The 25,559-nt window shown below is 41.9% G+C and overlaps 1 protein-coding gene across 1 annotated transcript in view; it reads right to left on the bottom strand.

Annotated features, from left to right (window-relative positions):
• Positions 1 to 25,559, bottom strand: part of SMOC2 (SPARC related modular calcium binding 2) — an 89,778-nt gene that overhangs the window by 40,401 nt on the left and 23,818 nt on the right. Inside the window, exons 5-8 of the mRNA XM_044448224.1 lie at positions 22,047 to 22,094; positions 16,909 to 16,959; positions 14,883 to 14,957; positions 2,201 to 2,387 (exon numbers count right to left, since the gene is read on the bottom strand). Coding sequence (XP_044304159.1) covers positions 2,201 to 2,387; positions 14,883 to 14,957; positions 16,909 to 16,959; positions 22,047 to 22,094 — 361 coding nt within the window. The remainder of the gene's footprint in view (positions 1 to 2,200; positions 2,388 to 14,882; positions 14,958 to 16,908; positions 16,960 to 22,046; positions 22,095 to 25,559) is intronic.

Genomic DNA, 25,559 nt, shown 5'->3' on the forward strand with positions numbered 1-25,559 from the left:
ATAAAAAAACTGAGATGTCAGATACCTGAAGCACATCCAAGGATTACATTAAAGTGTTTGTGGAGATATAGTGCATCACATGAAAATGTCCAGGAGGGATGGAAGAAAATGAGGAGAAATGGGGCTTAGAGCTAGCTTCTCAATGTTAAGAATTCTTATTTAGCATACATAAATAAGCCATTTAAAGTCATTTAAACAGCAAATGAAGACTCTCTGGGCTATTGAATGACTTGATAAGTCAAAGATGTCATTTGACATGGTGAAGAATAACCACCACCAAGAAGTCATCTAGTAAGGACAGAAAGCCTGCAATGTGCAGGAACAACCCAATAATGAGCACAAACGTTCAAAGCTAGCCATATAGTCTATAGCAGCAAAGCCTTCACAGAATTTTCCTACCCCTTAAAAACGTAAAACACCCTTGCCTTGCACCATATTAGACTGTATGATACAGGGTAGTGGTACCACAAGACTCTGGAGCATTTGCCATTTCAGTTCTGAGCACAGGCAGACAGAAAGGGCCAGCCATTTGCCAGATTTGATCTTTGATCCATCTAGACCAATATTATTCACACTGCCTGGCAGTGGCTCTCCAGCATGGCAGATCATCCCAGCTGGAGTATGCCAGTTCTAGTCCTACCTAAAGAAGCCAAGGACTGGACATGGAATTATTTACCGAACTGCAGCCTTCCCCCAGCTCAGCTCATCTCAGACAACAAAAGGCTATTCTGGTTTTCTAAAATTCACTGTCCAAAAGCATTGCTTCCTATTGGAGTGGGTGTGGGGACATGGGGAGAACGGTCCATCTTTCAAGCCGTGTGTGCTTGCATTACATTACATTACATTAAACACACTGCCTTGGTTTCTGGTTAGCTTCCATAAGAGTATTCCCAACAAAGCCAAGCCCATATTGTTTCCTTTGGAAAGTGATACTTTGCCTGCCTGCATCTGCTAGAGAAGATTTGCAAGCCTTTACCATGTTTCTGGCTCGGCTGAAATTCATGAACTTCAACTCACTATTTGACAACATGTTAAAAATACACTTCTCCTTTCTACTGGTTCCAGCGCTGTTGCTCCCTTGAAGTTAATCATGTGAAAATGGACTGTGGGGACTGTTTCTGGGAAATAATGGAAACATTGCTGAGGCTGTATTTCTTTTCTTAGAGGGATGTTGGCAGATCTCTTTTTTTCTCGATTGCTAGATATTGCAGTTTCTATCTTGTGTCTTCTCAGAGCAACCCTGTGAGGTTTCGGAATGCTGTTCCAATTTTCCTTAGGGAACTGAGGTCAAGAGATGGTGACTCGCACAAGAGAACACGCAGAGCCCAGGAGTAAAGTGAAATAGAATTCAAGTCTGAGCTTTGTCTTCCTAACATCCTAGTCTAACTGACAGATGCACTGGTAGAATCCTGAATTAGTTAGAGCTATAGTGGTCTTATTGGTATCAGTGGGATTTAAGTCCTGTTGATTAAAATTGGTCTGCTAAGAGTTTGACTCAATCCTGGTTTGACTCAGTGATCTAGTCAGAATCTGCATTTGGGTACTAAGGATGTCATCTTTCTTTTAGCAACATCAGGGGCAAAATTTCTGATTTTTCTCTTGATTTTAATTACTCACTATTTTATTTTATTTATTTATTAAGACATTTATATGCCGCCCCATTCACCGAAGCCTCGGGGTGGCTCGCTATGGCACCTTTAGCCTTGTCTTCTTACTGACCCCACCCCCGTCCCACTGCCCACTGAAATAAAAATGAATTCATTACTAAACTCAGCACTTCAGCAAAAATTCAAAGCTTTTAAAAGTCTGGATCTCAACTTTTCAGTTTATGACATTTTGTTTATGTGGCATTTTTAGCACATTTATTGCATTTAGAAATATTGTCACATTTTGAGTGCATGTTAATTGTTACAATGTTTATAGTCTCTGTTGTATGGTCTTACAGTCACTTTAAGAATTTCATTTGATATTTTCTTATGAGGTAATTAAACTGGTAGTGGTCTGAGAATGATGTTTGCTTAATGTGATGTATATCAGCCAAATCCTAATATAATCAATGTTGGTATTAGATGTTGTTTTTAAATCACACGAGGCATGAAATAACATTCAGGCTGTCATATTACCCTTTCCTGTTCTTTGTTAATAATCTCTGTTCCATCACAAAACAAGGCATTTGCCACCTTGCAGAACAATGTCTTACCTTGTCGATGTACCAGGGATGGGGCGTCCTGTGTCAACAAGGACACACCAGCAATATCCTGTTGAAGGATGACACTGCACTGGTTTGTAAAGCCCCCCATTAGCACACTCGGGAATGAACACATTGTCTTTTTGGGGTTGTTTAGCTTCTTCGAGTGCTGACTGAAGTTCTTGGTCACAGGATGCTGCTGCTGGGAAAAAATCAAGGAAACGTGGACATTACCCTTGAACTGATTGATCTAATCTGATTAGAAGATTAACTAAAAAGCCAAAGGAAAACAGAGTCTGGAGATATGCTGCCATTACTCCCTTCTTCCAGTCTGGGGTGGGCCATTATACATTGGCAAGAAGGAGGAAACACATCACCTGAAATGACAAGAGCTACATGGAGCCATTGTGGCAAAAGCTAGAACCACCATGAAAGCAAGGGGCACAAGATGTGGGATACGATGAGGCAATGGCAGTGCCACCCCTGCCTCGTGCTGGGCCTGCTTCAGACAAAATGAGAGAGAAAGGCATACTGGGGAGAATTCCTTTGTCATATTCTCAATAGTTCAAGTGTATCAGCTTTGCAAAAAGGGACTTGGCATTTGCCCCTGATAACACAATGTACTTCTTTTGTGCAAGGACACGATGGAAAGCAAAATCAGAACACTTTCAAAAAACTCAGATCTCTACCTTTTAAGAGCAGGCATTTTAAAAACAGACATTTCTACATTTCAGTCCAGTGCTAAAGACTGTGGTTTGGATTATTTCTAGATAACTTACAGACATTACAAGAAGAAAGTTTCCCATCCAAGGAGGAATGATGGGAAACTTTCCTCTTTCTTATATCTACCTGCACCTGCTGAAAAACCTTTCTGGAACATTCAGGGAGGGGAAGGGCTTCCTGGACAAAGTGGGATGGAGCACCAGGGACCCATGGAGAAAAGAGAAACATCCAAATCATTGGACCTCTTCATCAGAAATATTGATTACATTTCTATATGAGCCAATAGCCAACACTAAAGAAAATGTTTCAGTTCAAGTTCACTGATCAATAATACTCTCCAGCATTCATACTTGTGGTTTCTCAAATCAGAAAGGTAGCTGAGAACTTTGGGCTTGTTAATGTACAGCTGATCATCAAGAACTTAGTCCATTCAGAACTGGATGCATTCTTATAGCCTCATGTTGCCAACGTATCTTTATTTGCATATGCTTCCTGGCCAACTGAATACAAGAAGCTAGTTCTCACAGATACAGTCATTTAACTGTGTGTTGCGCTGTTCAGAAAGGCTGATCCTTTGGAAATGCATAAAGAAAAAAAAAAAGATTAGAAACAGAAAGCTCCAGACACATGTTTGCTTCCAGTCAATTAGGAATGCAATCACAGCTTTATCATATCCTTACCTATAATGTCTCTCCATGCACAGCTCTGAATTATATTGATTTGTTATTGTTGTATAAACAACAATATTCCATCTCAGCAGCAATTTGACATTATAGTAAAGTAAATCAACTTTGTCATGAACCAAATAATATGTTCACATAAATCTGGCAATACTAAAAGCATAACTTTTGTTTCCACTTTGTTTTGGTGTTTGTTTTGTTTTGTTGGAAGCCAAAATAGAATAGAGTTGGAAAGGTCATCCATCTTATAAGACCACCAGGTCCAACTCCCTGCTCCACTTCCACATGTGGTCACCCATCCAACTTTTCAGCTTAGCAAAGGTAACTTGACATACTAGCTTGATATTTAGCTATGCAGGCAGGTGGGAGGACACTCTCTGTTACCCTTAATTTCAGCAGAAAATAAAATACAACTTTTTTCATGTCAAATCTTACTTTTGTGAAGTTTGATCATCTACATTTAAAAGTTCATGGGATATCAAAAATATTGGATACTTGCGATTCCTTTTCTCCAGTGAAATTTTTAAGTACTCACCATGAGCTTTTGCTGTACTTATGAAACACTATAATAAATGAATATCTGGGTCTGCTCATTTTGTAAACATGGTACAGACCAGATATTATATATTTGAACTAAACTGAACGTATTTTTCTGCAAAGTCAAAATGTAAACCAAGCCAATTCTTCCCTGCACTCAGTTCCAGAACTATCTTCTGTTTAGTATCTGGAGTAATAAAGTCACAGAAATAAATAGTTCATAGCACAAGAAAATGGAAGTTACAGAACTGAATGCTCTAGTACACGAGGAGTACCTTTTCCTCATCTGAAGCTGGAACCAACTCCCACAACTTCATGAGAGAAAATAACACTAAGCGAAAGGTGTTGCTTTTATTTATATTTGTTACACATGGTGTTTGTTGCATGCCTTGAAGGTGCTGCAAGACTCTGTGCTATGTTTGGTACAAGAGACTACGGCACGTCTGTGAGTCACTGCTACTTTTAAGAAGTGTGTCCTCTTCTTCTGGGTGCAAGTTTGACCCTGCCTCTATATTTCCAGAATTCAGTCACACTGCAGTCATATATCCACTTACGATTAAAAATGAGCAATGGGTTGTGGAGCTGAATGCAAATATTTGGGATTACTCTTGGTCATCCCAGGTGGTCATTCTGCAATAGTGAATACTTCAATCTATCATCACAAGTTTGAGAAAACTGGCCTTCCTCATTTTACTGTCAGTAGTGCCAAGAAGGATCAATCCTGTCCTGTCACAGTACACTTCTCAAGTTTCTGGCACGGTCCAATATTTTTTTTCTGATGTTTTTGAGCAACTTCAGTCCTAAAAGTTGGCATTTTATATATAATGGATTTTTCTAACCAGCCATCCAGACAACAAGCTCTTCACTGATTTAGGCTTTTGCAAACTTAAAAACAGATACCCAGATTTAGTTTAAAAATATAAGAAGACAATCAAATGCTTGCATCTTTTCTGTATAATATATTTTCAAGCGTTAAACTTGTGAGATTGATATTTTTCAAGATGTGTATATTTCATGGAACTCTGGACCTGCTTAAATACATTTTTAGAGATGAAAGGTCAACTCGTCTGGGCTGCAACCGGCCATGGCGGCCTGTGCTTCTGTATAAAATCTCAAGGCAGAAAGCATGGCAAGTGTCCCATTGGCTCACCACCTACAAGCCCAGCCTCACTTTGTACGGCATTGGATGGCGGGGTGCTGAGCTCGAATGGGGGATGCTTGGTCAAATGCATGCTGAGTCCAAAGTGGTAGTCCAGTTCCAGAATGCTAAGCCAATAATAAATTGCTCTCCATTACTAAAATGGAATTGCTTTGCGTCACCTTGGTTTCCTTGGCTAAATCAGAGACACTTACAGGCACAACAGAGTTGCAGCTTTTGTTCATAGTCAGCAAAGGCTCCACTTCAGCCTTGCGGTGAAAGAATAAGTGGGTGTACCATGCCCATGCTAGCCCTCTTTGCACCAGCATCAATTTACCCAGCATGCACAAAATGGTCTTCTGAAGAAATGATGGGAAATTAATTCTTGAAAGATGAAACCTCAAACTGGAGTGGGTGTCAGGTTCTGGCACCGTCCTGAGCGTAGACATGAAGATGAGCCAGGAAAGCAGCAGAGCCAATAAGCATACCATAGGATCATTTCCTTACTGCTTCAGCAATTTTTAATATACTTCTATGAAGTTTACTTTTCATATGTTTAGTCAGCTCCAATGGCTCAGCTTTTATTTTGGCTCCCACAGCAAAAGCAGTCCCATGGCTTGGCTCTGTCATAGGTCTGTGAACAAAGCAGGGGCAAAGTGAATGAAAAACATCCCCTCCTGCTCCTTTAACCAGGATGGGAAAAAGAAACATTCTCCCACACTTTGGGCAATAAAACATTTCATATGGTCTATCAGTAACAACCCCTACATCCTGTTCAAGCAAGACTGGTCTTTGTGCTACTGGTGACTTTGGCCCAGATCCTTGGGTGATATATGCTGATCCAACTATTCTGAAAGGAATGTATCCCAATGACTAATGACTATAACAGCTTATATACTGGAGTGGCCATATTCATAAGCCTAAGAGCTGCTTCAGACTTAGGTTTGCAAATGCCCAAGATGCTACACATCACTTAACCTCCGTCATGGTCCAGCCCTTAGAGCAATCCTCTTAAGATGACATCTTTCTTCAACATCCCATCTCTCCCTCTCCTCAGCACTTCTCCATGGTCCTGACTTTGCTGTCACATCCCTGCTCTCACCTCATCAAGTCCTCCACCTCCAACAGCATCTCCAACTCTGTTGTCTCTCTTTAGCAGGATCCAGGCTTGCCTCCAGTGAGGAAGGATCAACAAGCTGTGCAGGGATCCGGGAATTCTGACCAGAATACTGCCCTCCCAGACTATTGGTCAGTTGGGTGAATTCCTCTTATATACCATTTTTGAGGAACACAGTAGCCCTCTTCTGTCATTACACACACACAATTAGATTCCCTCCAGGGGAAGAATAGGGATGAGCCTGTTGGCCCTGCACCCTCGTTGTCAGGCCTAGGATGTGGGTGGCAGGATATAAGACAGAGGTACCAGGGGCAGGACAACAGAACCTGAGGCAAGTCAGAGTCCAAAGTCCAAAGGTTCTGTAGCAAGTCCAAGTCAACATCATGGAACAGTCTAAGGCCAGGGGCATGTATCAGGGCAAAGCATAGACAGAGTCATAGCCAAGCCAAGGGTCAAGAATCAGAAAGACAAACACAGATGCAGGTACCCTGAGGCAGGATGACTGGCCAGGGTTAGGCAAGGAGCAAGAGGTGGACCACACCACAGCTAGCAAGATGACCTGGATTTCTGAGGTAAGACAGCAAGGTGGGAGCCGGGGCAAGCAAGATGCAGGCACTGCAGCAGACAGGAAGGCCTGGGCTGCTTAGCCATGTTATGGAGGAAAGAGTTTGCTTCTCAGTTGGCAGGATACAAGACAGAGGGCACACATCAGAAGGCTGAGTGCATCTGCAGGACCAGAGACTGATCCTGCAAATTCTGAGGTGAGCATTCTAGCTCTGACCATCAGGTGAAGCCCCAGAGCAGCCCAGATCCTGACAACAGTCCGCCTCATCAGTCATCTTGGGCCGGAGGAGTAACTTCTGCAATAGAGAATCACGGGAACCCTGAAATTCTAGGGCTGCAAAACATGTGAAGACCCTACATGGGTAGCAAAGTGTGGCAGGAGCCTACACAAGTACAGCAGGCTCCCTGCTGCAGACATTCAGCATCCGGTGAACCTGTATTGCAGAACTATATTTCCCTCTCCTCTCCTTTCTCTTTTGAATTAGAAAATAGATTTTTGTTTTGTTTTGCTGCTCTAACGCATCAGGAATGTAGAACTGGTTATGAAGCAGGGAATAGCAGAGCAGAGAGAAATGTTAGTGGTGTGCTTCACAACCGACGTTATACACGAGGCCATCTAAAAGCCTCCTGCCCCTATAAGACCATTAAGAAATGCTGCTAAGATTTCCTAACCTCACTGCTGGCTCCGACTCTAATTTGTGGCAGCAGATCAGGAAAGGGACAAGTGCAGGGTCTGCCAGCACTCAAGCTCCTTCACTGTCTAATACCCATTTCCTTGAATTGCTGGAAGTCATGCTTATAAGTGGCATGTGGCCCCACTAATCAGTGCCGGACCACAATGTTATAGATAAAACACATTTCTTTTTCTGTTTTGGGGAAGGGGCGGGGGGATAAAGAAATCTAATTCCTGGCTTTATTTAAATAATAACAAATTGATCTGCTTTTGTATTTCACTCCTAACAACCATTAGGCAAAATAGAGGGATGTGGGCAGACTTGTATTATATATAGTATAACTGCTGCCTTTTATTTTTACTGCACAATTACATGACTCTGTTATCTGACTTGGAAGAAACACAGGCACTCTTAGATGTTCATTGGCCAAAAAACAACTTATACCAAAGGGAAACACCCTACATAAATAAACACTAAGTGATCTGTTGTGCAGGGAGACTATGGCATGTATTACAAAAATGGTAGTGTTTTTCTAAACCCCTGTCTTGTGATGCATATTAGCATATATTGATTTAACATATTTGTCTATTCTGGCGCTTACCTTGTCTCACCCTTAGGCTCACTTATTTAATTTGAAGTCCTTTGTGAAGAGGGGGGAAACATGCAAAGCCTTGTATTTTTGGCAGGACACTTAAGATAAAACAAATTCTAAATGTTTAACTTCTTCAGACAAGCCGCACTGTAAGAAACAGTGGTGCTGGCATTCAGTCACCTAATAAGGAAATATTTTTATTACAGTTTACATGAATTCCAGCCTGATGCTCTGCCTAGACCTTTGCCTTTCTTTCTTTTTCTTCCATCCGTCCGTCCGTCCTTCCTTCCTTCCCACCCCACTTTTGGGCTGGCAGAACTTTGCCCCTTTATTTGGAAGAGGAAAAGGAAGAAGAGGAAGACACATAGTAAATGAGGCCTTCGATAGAACAGGGGATTTTGCATAACTGATATGAAGAAATCAGCCAAGAAATATTAGTTACTCATATGAAAATTGCAGTTTGTATAACAATGGAAGCAAACCAATCAACCAATCAATCAGGGATAAGAGACTTTGATTCATAGCTGGATGTAATCTGTTTCTGTTTCTGTTTTTTTAAGAATTAGTTAATGGGGGGGGGAATGGTTGGTTCAGAGACTTTTATGTCAGCAATATCACCCTGAATTTGGCCTGATAGCCAGATTAGAACAGGACTAGATCATCTGTTCCCCCAAAAGCAACTGGAGCTCAGCTGCCACCACCTTTATCCCTTCCCCGCAAAAGGATGTTTGCTACTGTATGCTGGCTATCACGCACTTCAAGGTTTCAGGAGTGGATGTCCTACTTAAAGACACACTTCTATCATACAAAGAAGCATTAATTACACTCTGAATCAGCTCAGTGAAGCCACCACCCCGCAACCAGTCAAGATGGGCAAGGGTCAAGAGAGCATGTGATCAGCTGAGAATGTACTGGTCCATATTCTTCAGCCTCAAAAGCTGAAACTGATGGACGTAAACCAAATGCTGCATTGAGCTGTTCAACTGGATCTGTAAGAACAACAGCATTCTTATCCCATAAGAATACTTTTCACATAGATGTGTTCATCACAAATCCCTTCTGGGGCTACCACAGGCTTGGGGTACCACAGGCTTGTTGCAAGCCCAAGCTTGCTCAAGGTGGATAAAATGTCTTTGGAACAATTTGCTGGCCATTACTAATCTTCTTGTGAGGAAACATCTGATAAGCTTTCAAGGAACTGCAGGGTCCCTCGGAAGGCAGTGTGAAATATGCTGTGATAAAGTAAAAATAGCGCACATCTTCTAATGCTTCACTACCTGTCATTCAAATAAGTACTGTGATTGGCAGGTGCAGGCACCTCCTCTCTTCAGACCGTATTGAAATTTGTTGCAGAAAAATTCTTCAAGGTTAGATCACTTGCTGACAAGCCTTGGGGATCGCAGTCCAAATAGTCCATGGAGACGCCACATCCCACATTTATACCCATCCTGCCTCTCACAATTCTGCTTTGAGATAGGTTTGAGAAATAGTTCTCAGGGCTGTGTGGATACTGATGGAAGAAACAGCAGAATGAATCAGCCTCATGATCCCTACACAGTCTCCTTTAAGTGTCATGGGCGGCTGCTTCATTAAACTATTTGTTTTAAGGCCATAAACAAAGGGGTGGATGATTGCTTTAATGGGCATCATCCATCGCCCTTAACTTTCAAACAAGCAAGAGCAAGCTCTTCCACCAGTGGGCATTGGCACTGCTCTTCCCTGCTTGGGTGGTATACACAGATGCCTGTGCATCTTACAGCTTATTCACACAGAGGGCTTATTCACAGCACAATCTTACCCATGTGCATTTGGAAGGAAGCATTATGTAGTTGAATAGGCCACCCTTCCAAGCAAGTGTTTATGTGACTGCAATCTAAAGAGGGGCAAATGCATCAAGTTTTATCAGTTGCAGCTGCTCAGTTGCTTCTCTTGGTATAAGTTGGGAGTATCTCCTTGAAGGAAACAAAGTAAGTTCAATGGAGGTGCAGGGGTCTTCTCCAAATGAAAGGTCACATTAGCTTTTGGTAAGACAGAAACATTTGCCTGGATATGGTTCCATTGTCTAATCATTTTCAATTCATGGGTTACATCCAATGTTATGCAAGCAAATGTCTACTCATACAATGGCCTCGCTCTGCCCCCCTGCAGTTTCCTGTGCCCTCAGATCTGCCCCTGACGGTCCCCAACCTGAAGATCAGGCTGCTGGGAAGAGGGGGAGCTGCAGGGCAGCTGCAGGGAATCCATTCTAACAGTAAGTGGTCTTACACGGGTGGATGCCATCCTATCTATTTCTGTTACAATGCAAGCCTTTCCTCTGACTTGCTCCAGATCTATACACTTTCCTTTTGATTCAGCTTGCTGACTTATTAAATTGTGCAGGACCAAAGGAGTCTACTTATGAAAATTAAAAATTACTGTGGCTTCATTCTGAAGTTTCAGAAAAGTCATATAATGTAATTCAAAATAGTTCAGTGAAGAAGATTACTATCTTTTGGCATTGCCTTAACATATGCTATAAAAGAAAATTGCCAGCCTTGCAAAAAAGCAGGCAAACCTTTCCACTGTGGGGGTTCCATAAAACAGTGGAACGTCCTGAATACAAATGGTATCTCTTGGATGTTAAACAGAGCACTTAAAAAAACTTTTTATGGTGGGAGGGTTTTATCCCTGGTGGGAGGCAGTGGCTAGAGATGCCAGAAGCCAGAGCTTAAAAGTACTTTGAACAAATATGTAAAATTAAAAGATAATGAAAATGCTTGTAAAATGGGAGTTTGAAGCTAGGGCAAATACCACCATACGTATATTCCAATGGACTGCAACATAAGAAACAATTGCATATACAAGTGCTCCAGGGAGGTCTGAGAGGACTTAGCTATTTGCTTAGAAAAGGCAAAAGGAGACATAAAGCACACAGAATTTATTTTCCTAGCTTAGGGTTTAAAAGAACAAAACATAAAAGAGCTCTCATGAACAATTGCTTACTTGGACAAGACAGCGAAGGATACTCCTTTTATTTGTACAAAAGCTGAGTGAAAGAATAGTGCAATCCTATACTCAGATGTCCAATTGAGTTCAGTAGAAGTTACTTCCAGGCGATATAGGATTACACACTCAAGCTACAATCTTAGGTAACTTTATCAGGGTGGTGTTCCATTCAGTACAATGGGACTACTGAGTAAAAATACAGGACAGTCCTGTAAAACATGGTTTATTAAAAGGCATAAACTTCAGGGATTTTGATGTGCCACTAAACAGTTTCCCTGTGCTATGAGGACCAAGATAAAGGCCTACAATGGGGAAAGGGCTAGGCTTTTCCTGTACCACATATGAGGGATGGTCCTTTAACTTGCATGGGACCAGAAAGGAATTTACAGTAAGAACCTCCACTGGAAAGTGGAGCCGCTTGTGATCTTTCTCCAGAACATGGGACAAAGCAGAGCTGATGGCCTCCCGGCTGGCTCAGCAGCCTTTGCATCACACAACTGCAGGGTTAAGAAAGGAGAAAGGAATTCTCAGGTGACTTATTAGGTCCAGTGCATGTTGACAAAGGTCTACCAGAGCACCACAAGACAAAACTTCAGGTAGAGCAAAAGCTTTGTGATTTCAGCAAGCTCTGTTTTCAAGGGACTATTTGCAGTGCTCATGAAAGAGTCCTTTGTCAACACACATTCAATCTATGCAGCCTTCCCCAACCTGGTACCCTCAGATGTGTTGAGTTTCAGTTCCCATCAGCCTAGCTAGCATGGGCACTGGTCAGCTATGGTAAGGTTTGTAGTCCAAAATATCTGGACAGGATCAGGTTGGGGAAGGCTGGTCTAATCAATGACCTCCCCATGTACCTGAGAGTCCTTCTCTTCCTTTTCTTGCCTTGAGGTACTCCCTCCATTTCTTTTGGTTTATTGGTGGCCCTCTCCAATCTTCATCTCCCCAGTTCTCCAAATGTCATAATCCTCACCACTGGGGAAGCACTGGCACAACAGAACAGTAGAAAAGTTAGGTCAGCAAGAGGGTTGAATGCAGGAATTAGCTCTTTCCCACCTGATCCTAATGCTACTTCCCTTGCGTAGCTGCTTGAAGTGCTGGGCTGTTGGACTGGATTTTACAGTCCACCTAATGCGACACGAGAATGGATGGATTGGTTATAATTTTGTTTGCATTGTGGTCTCGTCTCTCATATTTTTACACATGATACTCTTGAATAACTTAAGCTGGTTCCAAACACAATAACTCCTTTGCCTGAACCCTAACTGGTCTGCAGCATAATAAAGATGAAATAAACACCACTTAACACGAAGTCTTTCTAGGCGTTGCTTCATTTTGTTTTACTCTCTCAAGAATGTTGTGTTCTCTCACATATTAGACAAAAAAAGAACAATCTATATTTCAAATGCGTGAGCTGGTTGGTGTCCAAATAGCCCCTGTACTCTCCTTCTGATTGTGGAGAGAAACAAAGAGAAGATCATGAGAGGATATTCCAGAATGGAGGGACTTTCCCAAAGAATGGATTTTCACATATTGCATATTTATCATTACTTGCAGCAAAGGCCAGCAAAGTAGCCACTGGACTGAAAGAGGGCAGGAAGAGACCAAAGTGGCAGAAGAGGAACTCTCACACTCTTGCTAGTGGTGAGGCAGTGCTGGAGGCAATGAGATGAATGGAAGCCTTGTAAACGTGCACAGTTGCTGACTGGAAAAGAGCTCCGAACGTGAGCATTGAGGGTAGCAGGGCAAGTTGTTTTAGAGGATCTACAAAGAGTGCTTTGCATGGCCCTGTGTATACCTGCCTCCTGCCACCTCTGTCACCTTACAAGTCTTCTGAGGAAGGGTATCTTCTTCTCCTCATCAGGGCCTTCTGCTTCTCATCAGTTGTCACTAGGGCTGGGAAGAAACTCAGCAGGAGCTCTCCCTCTAGCACTTGTGGATTTCCTCTCATGCTCGGCCTGGTCTTCAAAGAGAGAGAAAGGAGGGCCACTAATGCTTGCAGAATGAAGGTTGCACAACAGGCAACCTTCTTCTGTGTCACATGCAACAGCACAAACAAAGACTGCTGCACATGGTGTGGAAGTTAGGCTCTGCTTGCGTGGTGTGTGGGGCTCAATTGCCGATGAGTACCATGCAAATGTTGGGAATCCTTGCCCGAAACTCTGACTCAGGCCCATGACAAAGCAGACCAGAGTCCAGGGAGCTAAGCCCAGGGGATCCAACAGACCTCCTCCTTGTGAGCTTGTTCCCAACTTAATTTCTAAATGAGTGGAGAGAAAGGAGGGCTGTATTTTGTGAGGGTGAGGGCTTGTTGGGTGGCATTTGGAGATGCTGAAGTCTGTTGGAGATGCGATGCTTTACCAAGCCCTGGCTAGGGTCAGAAAAATTATCCACAATTTTCCAGGAAATTGTTGATTTTCCAGGAAAATGTTGATCTAATCCTAGGAAATTTGGGAAGTTCACCCATTTTACTCATTATTAATTTCCACTACATTCTTGGAATGCTTATGGGATTTGGGTTGAGCAATGCAAAACTCCAAAGGCAAACTCGCCCCACATGTTGTAGTTCTACATGCCACACATTGCAGTACTTTAACTGGGAGGTCACCCAAGCATGAACAACTGGGTTTAAAACTCATTTCATGTTTTATCTTTTATTATAGTAATCTATGTCCCAGGTTTCTATAGACATTGCAGTCAAGGTATAGTTGACTGCAGAAAGTCAACTATAGAATGCTAAAGTCTGTAGACAACTTTAAATGACCCACAACTTACTCTGGGTAATCCTGAACTACATTAGAAAGACCAGATTACTATTGGGGCAGTAGCCAGGGCTGCATCAGTGACTCCTGGGAGTGAAGTAATAAGTCAGATAACATGAGTGATCTTGTATAGATAAGGTGAGAGAACATTTCAAGAGAAATTTTCCAGTCCATGAAAATATTAAAGGTGATGAAGTCATTTAAGAGAGATGGAAAACCCTTTCCAGAAAGAAAGTGTATGCTGTCATTGCAGATGACGAGGGGAAATTTATAGAGTAGACAGTGGGTGAGTTGAATGATCAAATTTCTGGGATTGGCATGCCACCCCATAACATAAAGTTCTCTGAGAAGTTTACAATAAGCCATTCATAGAGGCGTTCATTCTGTAAGTGTGCATAGCAGCCAGGCTAGCTGGTCTGCCAATTGCTGGGGTGAACCTAGCCACTACAGCCCCACTCATATCTTGATTCAGACAACATTTGTATAGGGGACCTGAGTCTTCAGCAAATATTCTCTAAACGACAATGTTTCCTTTGAAAGTGTCACCTTGAGAACAACTGCCAGTAACAAGACAGGAAAAAGCGGAAGGACCAAGGAGTAAGCCCTGTGTTAACCTGTGCACAAGAAGAGCATATTAACACTCGTCACCAAGTACTAAAGGACAATTATTTAAAGAAAAAAAACCAAAAGGAATTACAAAAGTTATATCCTAGCAAGGTTTACTTTAGTTGCAAGCTGATGACCTATTTTACTGCTAGAAATATTCAGACAGTATGTAAAAGCACAATATTTTGTCATAATTTTACAATTACAGTAACAGCTGCTATTACAGGAGGAGAAACAATATATGATATCTAAGTATTAAATTGTCCTTCAACCAAAATGTTGCTATTTAACTTTATTAACAGCCTCTCCATTACCTTACCAGAATTTTTGTTGGTCTTGTTCTGTCTGCTCTTTACTTGCTCAGTCCATAGTGTAGGGTAACGAGAAGCTATATCTAGAAAATTGAATATAAAGTTAGATTAGTAGAATGGAAAGTATACTTTGTGGCAGACTGGATTTATGGCAAGAAATAATGTCATAATGCAGTGCAGTTCAATGAGGCTGTACATAATCCTCTGAACCTGGAGGACTATGGGCATCCTCTGGAGGGCAGGAGAAGCATGGAGGCAAAGGTCACTGCCATGCTTCACCTGCCCCGCAAAAATATTCAGATGTCCCGTTTCAGCTGCCTAAGTTTTTTTCCCTGGAGTGCAAGGAGAGGAGGCCAAGGTCACCAGGATGCTTCATATACTGGTAGAAGCTTTCTCCTCTCCACAAAATTCCATCATTGAGGTTGCTTTTGTGACCTTGCAGTCACAGCCAGTGAGGTTCTTTCCATGCCAAGGGCAAAGGGAGGGTGCTCTGATGCCAAGCTGTGGAATCAGCACCAGTGACCATGTTGCAAAAGAGACTAATAAAGTGTTCAGTGAGGCTGACAAAGCACAATCCTATGCATATTTGTTCAGAAGTCCCACTGTGTTCAGTATAGCTTACTTCCAGGAACTTGTGCTTAGGTATGCAGTCTTAGACAAAGTCTATTGATTTTTTAAATGAGGAACTCCAGTACTGAGGCTTATCTATTTGTCTGTACAGATGATGTACAGCACTCTTCTCCAACCAGGTGCCTCCTGGACGTTTTGGACCACATCTCCCAGCATTCCCGACCATTGTCTGTGTTGTGAACATCTAAAACGTCTGAAGGGTACCAGGCTTGGGGAAACAGATCTTCAGGACTTCAGTTATTGAATACAATGCATAAGCAAATTTATATGGAAGAAGGTTATCTTTGAGATATTCTTGTTCCATACCATTTAGAGCTCTTAAGGTTATGATCAGCACTTTGAATTGAGCCTGGAAACAAACTATCAGCTATTTAAGCTAGAATAATTTTGCAGCAATGAACTTCAAATATCTCACACCAGATAACTGTCTAGGGCTGCAGCATTTTAGATCACAAATATTTGCTGTGGAGGTATTACTAAAGCCTAGGGATGTTAGAGAAATCTGCAACAGATTCAGATATGTTTGGATTTCTCTGAATCTGCAGCAGACCATTTTTTTTCCTGAGTTGCACAGATTCCATGGGCTTGTGGACCACTTTTTTAACTTTTGGGGGGATTTGCACAAATTTGCAGTTGTGCTAATGCAGATGAATGCATGTGTACAGTTTCGCTAACACATAGTTGCTCTAACACACACTTCTACAAGCAGAGCTAAATTCTCATACATCCATAAACGAATTCAGTGCAATCAAAGAGAAGACAATGAAACAAAAAACACCACACAATCAGAAAACACAGATGGGATGGATTAACAAAAGCATTCCCCACCCTGAACAGGAGTGCTTGTGAAAAGCAGTGTGGGAGATTTTGAATCTTCACTTGTTTTCAAAGGGCAAAACTCTGTGGAAATGAAAACTAAATCTTAGAATTTAGAAAAGGTGCTTCTTTCTCCCACTGCACTGAGTGATTAAGGGTAGGAGTTCAGCTTTTCAACAGTATTTTTGTGACAGCAATGCAGGTCCAAAATGTGTTAATTTTATTATTTTCTCTTCATCACAAATTAAACATTGAGTAGGCCAGTTAATGTGATTTATAGAACCACCAAAAATCCTTGCTGAGGTGAAAAACCAACAAAAGATTCTTTGTAATACCTCAAAGACTAACAAATATATTATGGTGTAGGCCTACATGTACTGGAGACCACGTCATCCGATATGGTCATCAAACTTGTAAAAATGCTAACAGACTATTATTCTGGAATGCTAATTCACACTAACAGAGTGGAATTGAGCATCTTTTTCATCATGCCATGTTGTGGGCAAGTATCTTATATCAACTTATATCTTGCTGTTTCCACCACCATCCAATCCCATCCCATCCCATCCCATTTTGAGAAATGCTGACCTTCTTCATCCCCTTGGGGCTGAGTTTCCAGTGCAGGAGCTGAGGCATCATCTGAATTCAGAATGGAAAAGATTTGCAAGGAGACTACAATTATGAAAGTAAGCTAAATAAGTGCACATACATGATTGGGACCAAAGATTTGAACATAGCCCTTGCTGGCCAATATATAAGCAAATAATATCCTGCTTCCCATATGCAGAGCATCAATGTTAAACATTTGAGAGATATTTTGCTACTTTGGCTAGCATGCTCATTAAATAGGAAACTATTTAATGAGTTCCAGTCACATGCAAGAAAAGTCCAGCGCACTGATTCTGACAAACTTTGCTTGCTAAATATTGGAGAAAGAATGGGACACTTGCACAGGAAAAAGGCAGCCAAGTTATATATGCATTCGCATTCACTGAATACGGCTGGGTTATGAATGCTGGGAGTTGTGGGTCTTTTTGCTGTCTCGGCATGCAAGGCATTGCGCCCTAAGTTCACCAAAGAAAAGGACTGCACCAGTGCAACCAGCTCTGTGATGAACCAAGTGCCTTTCCACTGAAAAGCAGGTGAGTTGCCCACGGGGACCTGGCCATTAATAGCTCCCTGGGTCATAACTATACGACAATATTGCATGCTGCAGCTGGGCTGTTGGTCAGTGGAGGTCAGAAGATGCAAGAGGACAGCAGGCAGTGGAGTTAGCAATATTTATCTGTGCAAGCCTGTAGCGTCTCAAATACAATATTAGCCAACCGAGCGTCAATATTACATTACACAGTGCTTTTAAAATTTTACACTCAAAAGTTCGATTTTTACATCAATTTTTACTGAATGCCCTTTTAAAAGTCTGATTTCATGGAATATATATGGCAAGAGAGGCTGCTTCCTGTAAAACCTTTATACACATGTGGATCTTACAAAAAAAAAAAAATCCAGATTGGCTGCGCCTGGCAAGTGGGATCCCAAGACACTGTTTAAGCGTCATTCAAGATACCAGTGCAGTGAAGTATTAAACCTGATGTGGAGTCTGTCCTGTCCATGTCCATGAATTCTGGCAGCTGGCTGGCCCCAGCACCAAACCACAGGAGGTTGCTTTCTAGCACATTCCACTTAGCACCTGGTTCTGTTCCATGGGTATCAGGCCCCGTGTGTAGCTGGGGGCAGGTGATAAAACTTGCTGTTTACTGCTAAGCCTCAAAATCCTGCCAACTTTTAAAGATGGCATGTAAGCATGTTCACTATACAAAGTGCCCTCAACCCACAAATTTATGATCTGAATCAAGTTTCTATTGAAAGTTATGGCCACCTGGAGCCTTCGTGTTTGCCTGGTAAAGGTTTGAAAGAAACATTGCCCTCAAGCAATATATACACATCTCACATTACTAAGTTTAAACAACTACTGAATTGTTTAATAAAAGTAAAATAGAAAAGGGCTACAGTTGCTAAGGTTCCCATAAGGTTATTAATCAAAGACAGTTACATAATTTTGCAGTCACATTTCCTTAGGTTGGGTTGAGTTCCTAAGGTTAGGCACTTAATGAAAGGAAGGGGGGAAGCAGGGGGCACATTGAATAAATCTGAATATGTATCTCCATTAAACTTGGAGGTAATTTCACCAAATACAGTAGGAGGTAAACTGGTCCAGAAAGACATATGAATGATTTTAGCACAGACATATCAAATGTTATAAGGATGTATCATTAATAACAACAGCAACTGCTTGGCCCTGAATATGATCCATCCGTTTAACTCATTACAATAACACATCAACAGAGAATTCAGCCTCAGTTACCATAGTGATGGATGAAATAATGGCACAAATTGACACGTTTTGATCCTCAACTGAACTGGCTTTGTAGAAATCTTGTGAAATGGGCCAAGGCAAAGGATGTTTAGGAATATATAAAAACAGACTGAATACTGTTTTTTACAATAATACTGATATTTTGAAATTGGACTTGGTTAAAGAGAGGTTGTAAGTATCCCCAGATTGGGGCCTTCCCCAATTTGGAACCCTTTAGATATTATGAACTGAAACCCCCATCACCGATGGCCATACTGTTTGGGGTTGATGGAATCTAGAGAGTACCTGCTTGGGGTAGGCTGGAGTCCAGTGCCCTGCTAGGAAACACAGTTTCCAGCAAAGAACCTGCAGAGCTTTCCATGTACATATGGAATGAGACTCTCCATTACCATCTAAGACTGTTTCCATGGGACTGGGACTGGAACCATGAGGTTGGACATCAATCCCACTATTTCCAAAGGAACCGTGGAATGTGGCAGTACACAGCAGGAGTTCACATAAAGGAAATGGAGAAGTAAAGATAATTACTTTAGGAATGGGGTTTGTGTTAACTGTTGTTGTAAGTTGTGAAGTCGTGTCCGACCCATCGCGACCCCATGGACAACAATCCTCCAGGCCTTCCTGTCCTCCACCATCTCCCGGAGTCCACCCAAGCTCACACCAACTGCCTCAGTGACTCCATCTAGCCACCTCATCCTCTGCTGTCCCCTCCTTCTTTTGCCATCGATTGTTTCCAGCATTAGACTCTTCTCCAGGGACTCCTTCATTCTCATTAGGTGGCCGAAGTATTTGAGTTTCATCTTCAGTATCTGGCCTTCTAAAGAGAAGTCAGGGTTGATCTCCTCTAGGACTGACCAGTTTGATCACCTTGTGGTCCAAGGGACTTGCAGGAGTCCCCTCCAGCACCACAATTCAAAGGCCTCAATCCTTTTGCGTTCAGCCTTCCTTATGGTCCAGGTTTCACAGCCATACATTGCAACTGGGAAAACCATAGCCTTGACTATACGCAGTTTCGTTGGCAGGGTGATGTCTCTGCTTTTTAGTATGCTGTCTAGATTTGCCATAGCTTTCCTCCCCAGGAGCAAGCGTCTTTTAATTTCTTGGCTGCAGTCCCCATCTGCGGTGATTTTGGAGCCCAGGAAAACTATTATAAAATATGGAATACTTTGGGCAATAATGGCCATCTCCCATACTATAGGGCTTACAAGCATACAGAGATTCATTTTGTGAGTGTTTGACTTGAAGGAAGCTTGGAACATACAAAGGAAGACTTGGAGGGTGGCTGGATGTCCTAATTTACAGAAGACAGTCTTCTACTGGAAGAGTTGCTAGAGGACAGTGCTCTATTTAAAGAGGGCAGTTCTCTGTTTCAAGGGGATATTTGCACCCCAGGGGCCTTGAATGCCCTTCAACATTAGCATCTGGACACTAAATTGCACAGGCACACCAATCACTGGGTCAGTCTTGCTCACTATAGTAAGATGTATTTCAAGTCAGGTTCTAGTTATTATTCTAAATTTGCCTTTATGCATATATATTGGTATACAGAAATGGTATACAAATCAGTGTCTTCTGTCCTCTCTTTTGGCAATGCATTAGTGGCCCCGTAGCCTGTTACACCCAGTAAATTACTATGGTAGAATGGAAGAAGTGTTATGGTTGTGGGGTAGCTTTGGAGACAACAGATATTCCCCAGACCATGAAACATCGCCTTTTGCCCTCATGGTGTGACTGTGGAAAAGAAGGATATGATATGTATAGTATCAGTTGTTACTGGAGATTCTGGGATGTGGATCAGTCACCTCATGCCAAGTGTGAAAGGATGCTTTGCTTGGGTCTGGCAGCCAGCCTTCTTTCCATGTCCCAAAGTAAGGTATGGGGCCTTGGCCAAGGAGAGGGCCAGGGGCACTCACGCTCAGTCTTCACAACTGCTGCTTAGTCGGTCACTGGACAGTCATGCTTCAAAGCAACAGGGCAGTTGCTCATGCCTAATAAGGTGATCTGCAATGGTGTACTTCATCCCTTTTCATTTCTTTTCAATTTGTGTCCCATTCTCCTGCAGTTGCAGGTTCACAAGAAAACATGTCCACAAAGCTCAGACCTTGGAGAGTCAGTCCACTGCTTGGAACAGCAGCCTGGACTCTAAACAGTTCATTTATTCATTTTAAAAATGATGTCATCCTTCAAAATACTTCACTAGGGTGACTTAGACTGAAGGTACAAATAAAATAATACAAAAAATATTAACAAATCCATGTGTGAGTAAACCTATTTTTAATCTAGATTTATGATTTGGAATGCAAGGCCAGAATATTCCCTAAGTAAGATAGTTTCTACTTCTCAAGAAATGCTGAGGGTGCAGCATCCACTAATTAGAAGATTTAATTTCAGAGTGAGTCATGTTCCCTTCATGAAACATCAGGCCACGGACTATAAGACTCAGCCTGTTGCACTGAGCCAGGGAGATCTAGGTTCAAATCTCTGTTCAGCCATACACATCACTAGGTTACCTTCAGACAATTACTTCTTCTTAGCCTAACCTATCTCATAGCATCACTGTAAAGATAAATGGAATAGAGGTGGGGAGTGGAAATATGGTATACCATGCTGAGTGGCAGAAAATGGGTAACCCAACCTACTTACAGGTAAGCACTCTGACCTACCATATCAAGCAGAAAGTAAAGAGGCACTCTTCCTTGTCATGGCTATCCAGATTTGGCAAAAAATATTGAAAGTACCTGAACGCCAGGTGTTCCCAGTACGGACTGGGGTATATTGAGGGAAAAGCAGTTGGTGCAGATATGCTATTTCAGCAATGGGATGCTGCAGACATCCACAATCCAGTCAAACAAATTTGGAGTTCTGTGAATCCAGCCTGCAGATTCTGTAGCACACTTTTTCTGAGTCACATGGATTCATTGATCAGCTTTTTTACTTTTGGAGGTGGGGAGGACTTGAACTAATTCACATTAAGTGGAAGTGTTGATCTATGTTAGTGTAAATAAGCACCTTTGTGCAACTGAACAACTGTGCATTAGTGCCAGTGCAAAAATCAGTTAGCACAAACTGAAAAATATTCTGGTAAAAATAAACTAATTTCATCAATGAGCTGAAATGAAACACACCTAATACTCCATGAAACACAGGTGGAATAGATTTAACAATCTATTAAATGTATAAATCATACATTTATAGGCAGAGTAAGCCGTGGAATAAGCCACGGGCTGCTTTGTTGATTTATTTCTTCTTATTTTATTCATTATGTTTCTATAGCATTCATTATCTAAGGCAAAGCAATTGTTCCTAGCCAACGGACAGGCCAATCCATATTAAGTTATAAGATAGTTACCTGTTTTTCCTGTACCTTCACGTTGTGGCAACTTCTCATTTAGAGAACCTAATTGTGAGGGGAAAAAATGGAAAACCAGGTAGGAAAAGTCAGTTCTGTGATCATGATCCAATTTTTGTGTTGGGGGAGTAGCTACACAGGGAAAGCTATTTTAATATATTAAAAGTAAACAAGGGAAACGAGTCTTGTGATGACCCCTTCTGCATCAAAACAAATTGTTTTGTGCATGGTGTTTACAGCACCTGTCGCACTAAGCTCATGTTAGGGAAACTGCAAAGCAAAGACATTCGTGCACAACTTGGGAAGGAAATATCAGCTAATGGGAGTACACATTACATTTTCCAGCAACTATTTAACACCTGTTTCTAAATTTCCGTTCCATCTCCCAAGGGCTCAGTGGCTCTGGAATGTCTTTTAGTACCCTAAACATTGATAGCTTGACTTGGGGAACAGTAAAAATGTCTGCATTGCATCTGGTGCTTTTCAGTAGACAGTTTGTGGAGGATGGGAACATTTATCTTTATGCTGTCAAGGAGGCACATTTAATTTACTCTGTACTTCTTGAGCTGTCCAGTGCTCTTTCAATAGTAGATTAATGGAGGAAGGGAGTGCCTTAGAGAACTCGGGACCCTTAACACAATGCTTGTTATTACCAATTGACTATGAACGGGGTGTACCCAAATAACTTTAACATTGGAAAATTGACTTCTAAGGTAATGGAGGATAGGAGAGGAGAGGAGAGGGGAATCAGTTATGTTGAATACCATAAAGCCTCATTTATCCAAATAGTCTTGACTGAGAAACAGGTCAAACATGCAAAGCATCAGAAGTTCTGATGTACAGGAATGGTATGCCATGTAACCATATGGAAGGAACAGTGTTAGATAACAGATAATAAGGGACTCCATTCTGTCTGTGGAGTACTGAACAGAGTATAGGACTAGGGGAAAAAGGGTTCCATTCTTTGGTCAGCTACAAAATGCAGTGGGCGGGCTAATGGGAACAGATGTCAGTGAGGATTCAGGAGAGCCATCAAATAGGTGTATAATTCCTCTAGAGGCAATGACAACCACAAATGGAGAAAAATAAATGGAAACACAGTCTGAAATAGCACCCTGGGCTTAGCAATCAATTTATCTTATGGGATACTTACCTATTCTGCAATATAGGTGGGCCTTCTCAAGCATATTATAAAAGAAAAACTAAGAGGGGTTTTTGTAGGGAGGGTTATGGATCATAGCATAAATTAAGGCAGGAACTTCAAAAAGTATACAAGTCTTAATACACACTCATATGTTACTGTCATGGACTTCCAAATATATAATAGTGTGATATCAATTTCTGTCTTATTAACAATCCAATAGTAAACCAATCAGTCACATATGCAGGAACTGCAATTTCATACAATAAATATTGCATCTAGAAGAACTTGCTTTAGAATGTGCAGTTGTTCTGGGCTCACTCCAGTGCTTAGTTTGAGCACTCTGAAAAGTCACCACTGTTGAGTTTACTCCAATGGTCATACTGTTCTACTGTTCAGCTCTGTAGCCTTTTGGCTGGATCATGCCCACATGAGGATTCAAACACAGTCCTCCAAATGTACTGAACTGACAGAAACATCATCCAGATGGATTTATGTTGATTTTGCCTCCAGTTGTTACTAGATGTTCTAGTTACTATCTCAGGAAAAAGTTGTGTTATCTGGAAACCAATTTTATTTATTTCCAAATTGAATGGAATACATAGAAACAGAGCAAGTCAGAAGGGGTCTCCTGGGCCATCTAGTCTGACCCTCAGCTCCAGCCGGCTCTGGCCAAAGTACTTTCTGTCCCAAAACCTAAAGAAAAGTTGTGAAGTAATCCCTGTGTATAACTGTGGTTGTTATGTAATGTTTACTTTGAGAGGCCTCTGTGAAGTTGCCACAGAACTGAGTAGGACTAAGGCCTTATTCTGTTACTATTAAAAGCTTCTGTAGTAATTGCTTAGTGGCATTCTGAGACTCTGAATACTGTTAGATGGACCTGGATCTGGCTAGGTGGAAAAGTACCATTGGAAGATGACAGTTACAGTTGACAAAAGAGCCTGTCTGTGGAAAGCGAGTGGAAAGGCCTGCTAGGGTTGGGACAAATCCTAGCAGAATCCATCCCTCTAGTATTTGTGGGCTTCCTCTCATACTTTACCTGCTCCTGCAAAATGAACTGAGCCAAGAAGAAGGCAGCTTGTGGAATTAAGGTTGTGCAACTAGAAACCTTCTTCCACATCAAGTGCAACATGACAAAGACTGTTGCAGATGGTGCACAAAAGGATGCTGTTCCTAGCAAGTTTGGTATGAACAACTTTCTTCCACATCTGGTACAGCAGCCCCAACCACTGCTACACATGGCGTGGAAGAGCGATGCTGCTAGTGGTCGTGTTTCTGGTGGGCCCCACACGACCAGCCTTCTTCCATGTTAGGCGCGCTAGCCCAAATGGCTCCTATACAGAAGAGAGGCCCTGCTTGCACAGCACATGGGGCTCAAACCCTGGCAAGTGCCTCAGGAACACTGGGTACGCGTGCCAGGAATTCAAATCTCAGATCTGATGGATTCCCAACCCCACGTGGGTTCCTCACATAACCCGAATGTCTGCTGCTTGGTGTGTGGTGTTATAGAAAGAGAAAGCTGGGGAGAAAGTGATAACCAAGAACTGAATATCAAGCTATTCCTTCTCTGGGGGGTAACTATATGTGGTGGAGGGTCATGAGTAAGGGGCAGGTGGTTGTATTAAACCAGGAGGCTGCTCTAAGGTCTTGTCAGAAGATGATTATACAAGCAGCTAGTAAAAATCCAGACAAATTGTCCAGCAGCTGGTAATACAACAGGTAAAGCTTTGGAATCAGAGGAACTTGTACCCCAAAGTTGGATGTAGTTAAGGGGAGGAGTTTTAGAAAATTGGCTCCTGAGATAAATGAAGTCATGAGAGGCCTACAATAGCAACAGTGTCTCTTGAGTCCTGAAAAATTGTCTTTTGACAATCCCAAAATAAGTATCAATAATCTTTCATGTATAAAACATCCCTTTAATAGTTTGTTTAATGGTTTGCCTTGCTTTCTAGCATTTCTCTATAGATGGGAGCAGTGCTAATGAGAGGAAATTCCCTATGAAAACCCAAATAAGCTACAGGAAACAGCTCTGCTGATAGCCAGGCTCCAGCAACTGGCATGTGGCTGTAGCCATCCCATCAATCTACAGCCAAAGAAGATATAAAAAGGAAGAAGGGCCAATCTGTCAGCTCATCTACACACCCAGAAACTTGTAACTATTCCTTTCTGTTTCCATTCTAGCTGGTCATTAACAATGGTGTAATTCAGAACCAGGGTCTCACTTTGTTCCCTTGCTTTTGCCACAGTACCCTTTCCTTTTGTGTCATATCTTTTCAGATCATACCCCCGAGGGCAGAGAATGTATCTCCATCATTGATGTGCATGTAGTTTTAGTGGTCTTTTCTGGCTGATGAGTTTCATTTAAAAAAAGA

The sequence above is a fragment of the Varanus komodoensis genome, unplaced genomic scaffold (assembly GCF_004798865.1).
Source record: "Varanus komodoensis strain SLA01 unplaced genomic scaffold, ASM479886v1 scaffold1, whole genome shotgun sequence".
Lineage (NCBI taxonomy): Eukaryota > Metazoa > Chordata > Lepidosauria > Squamata > Varanidae > Varanus > Varanus komodoensis.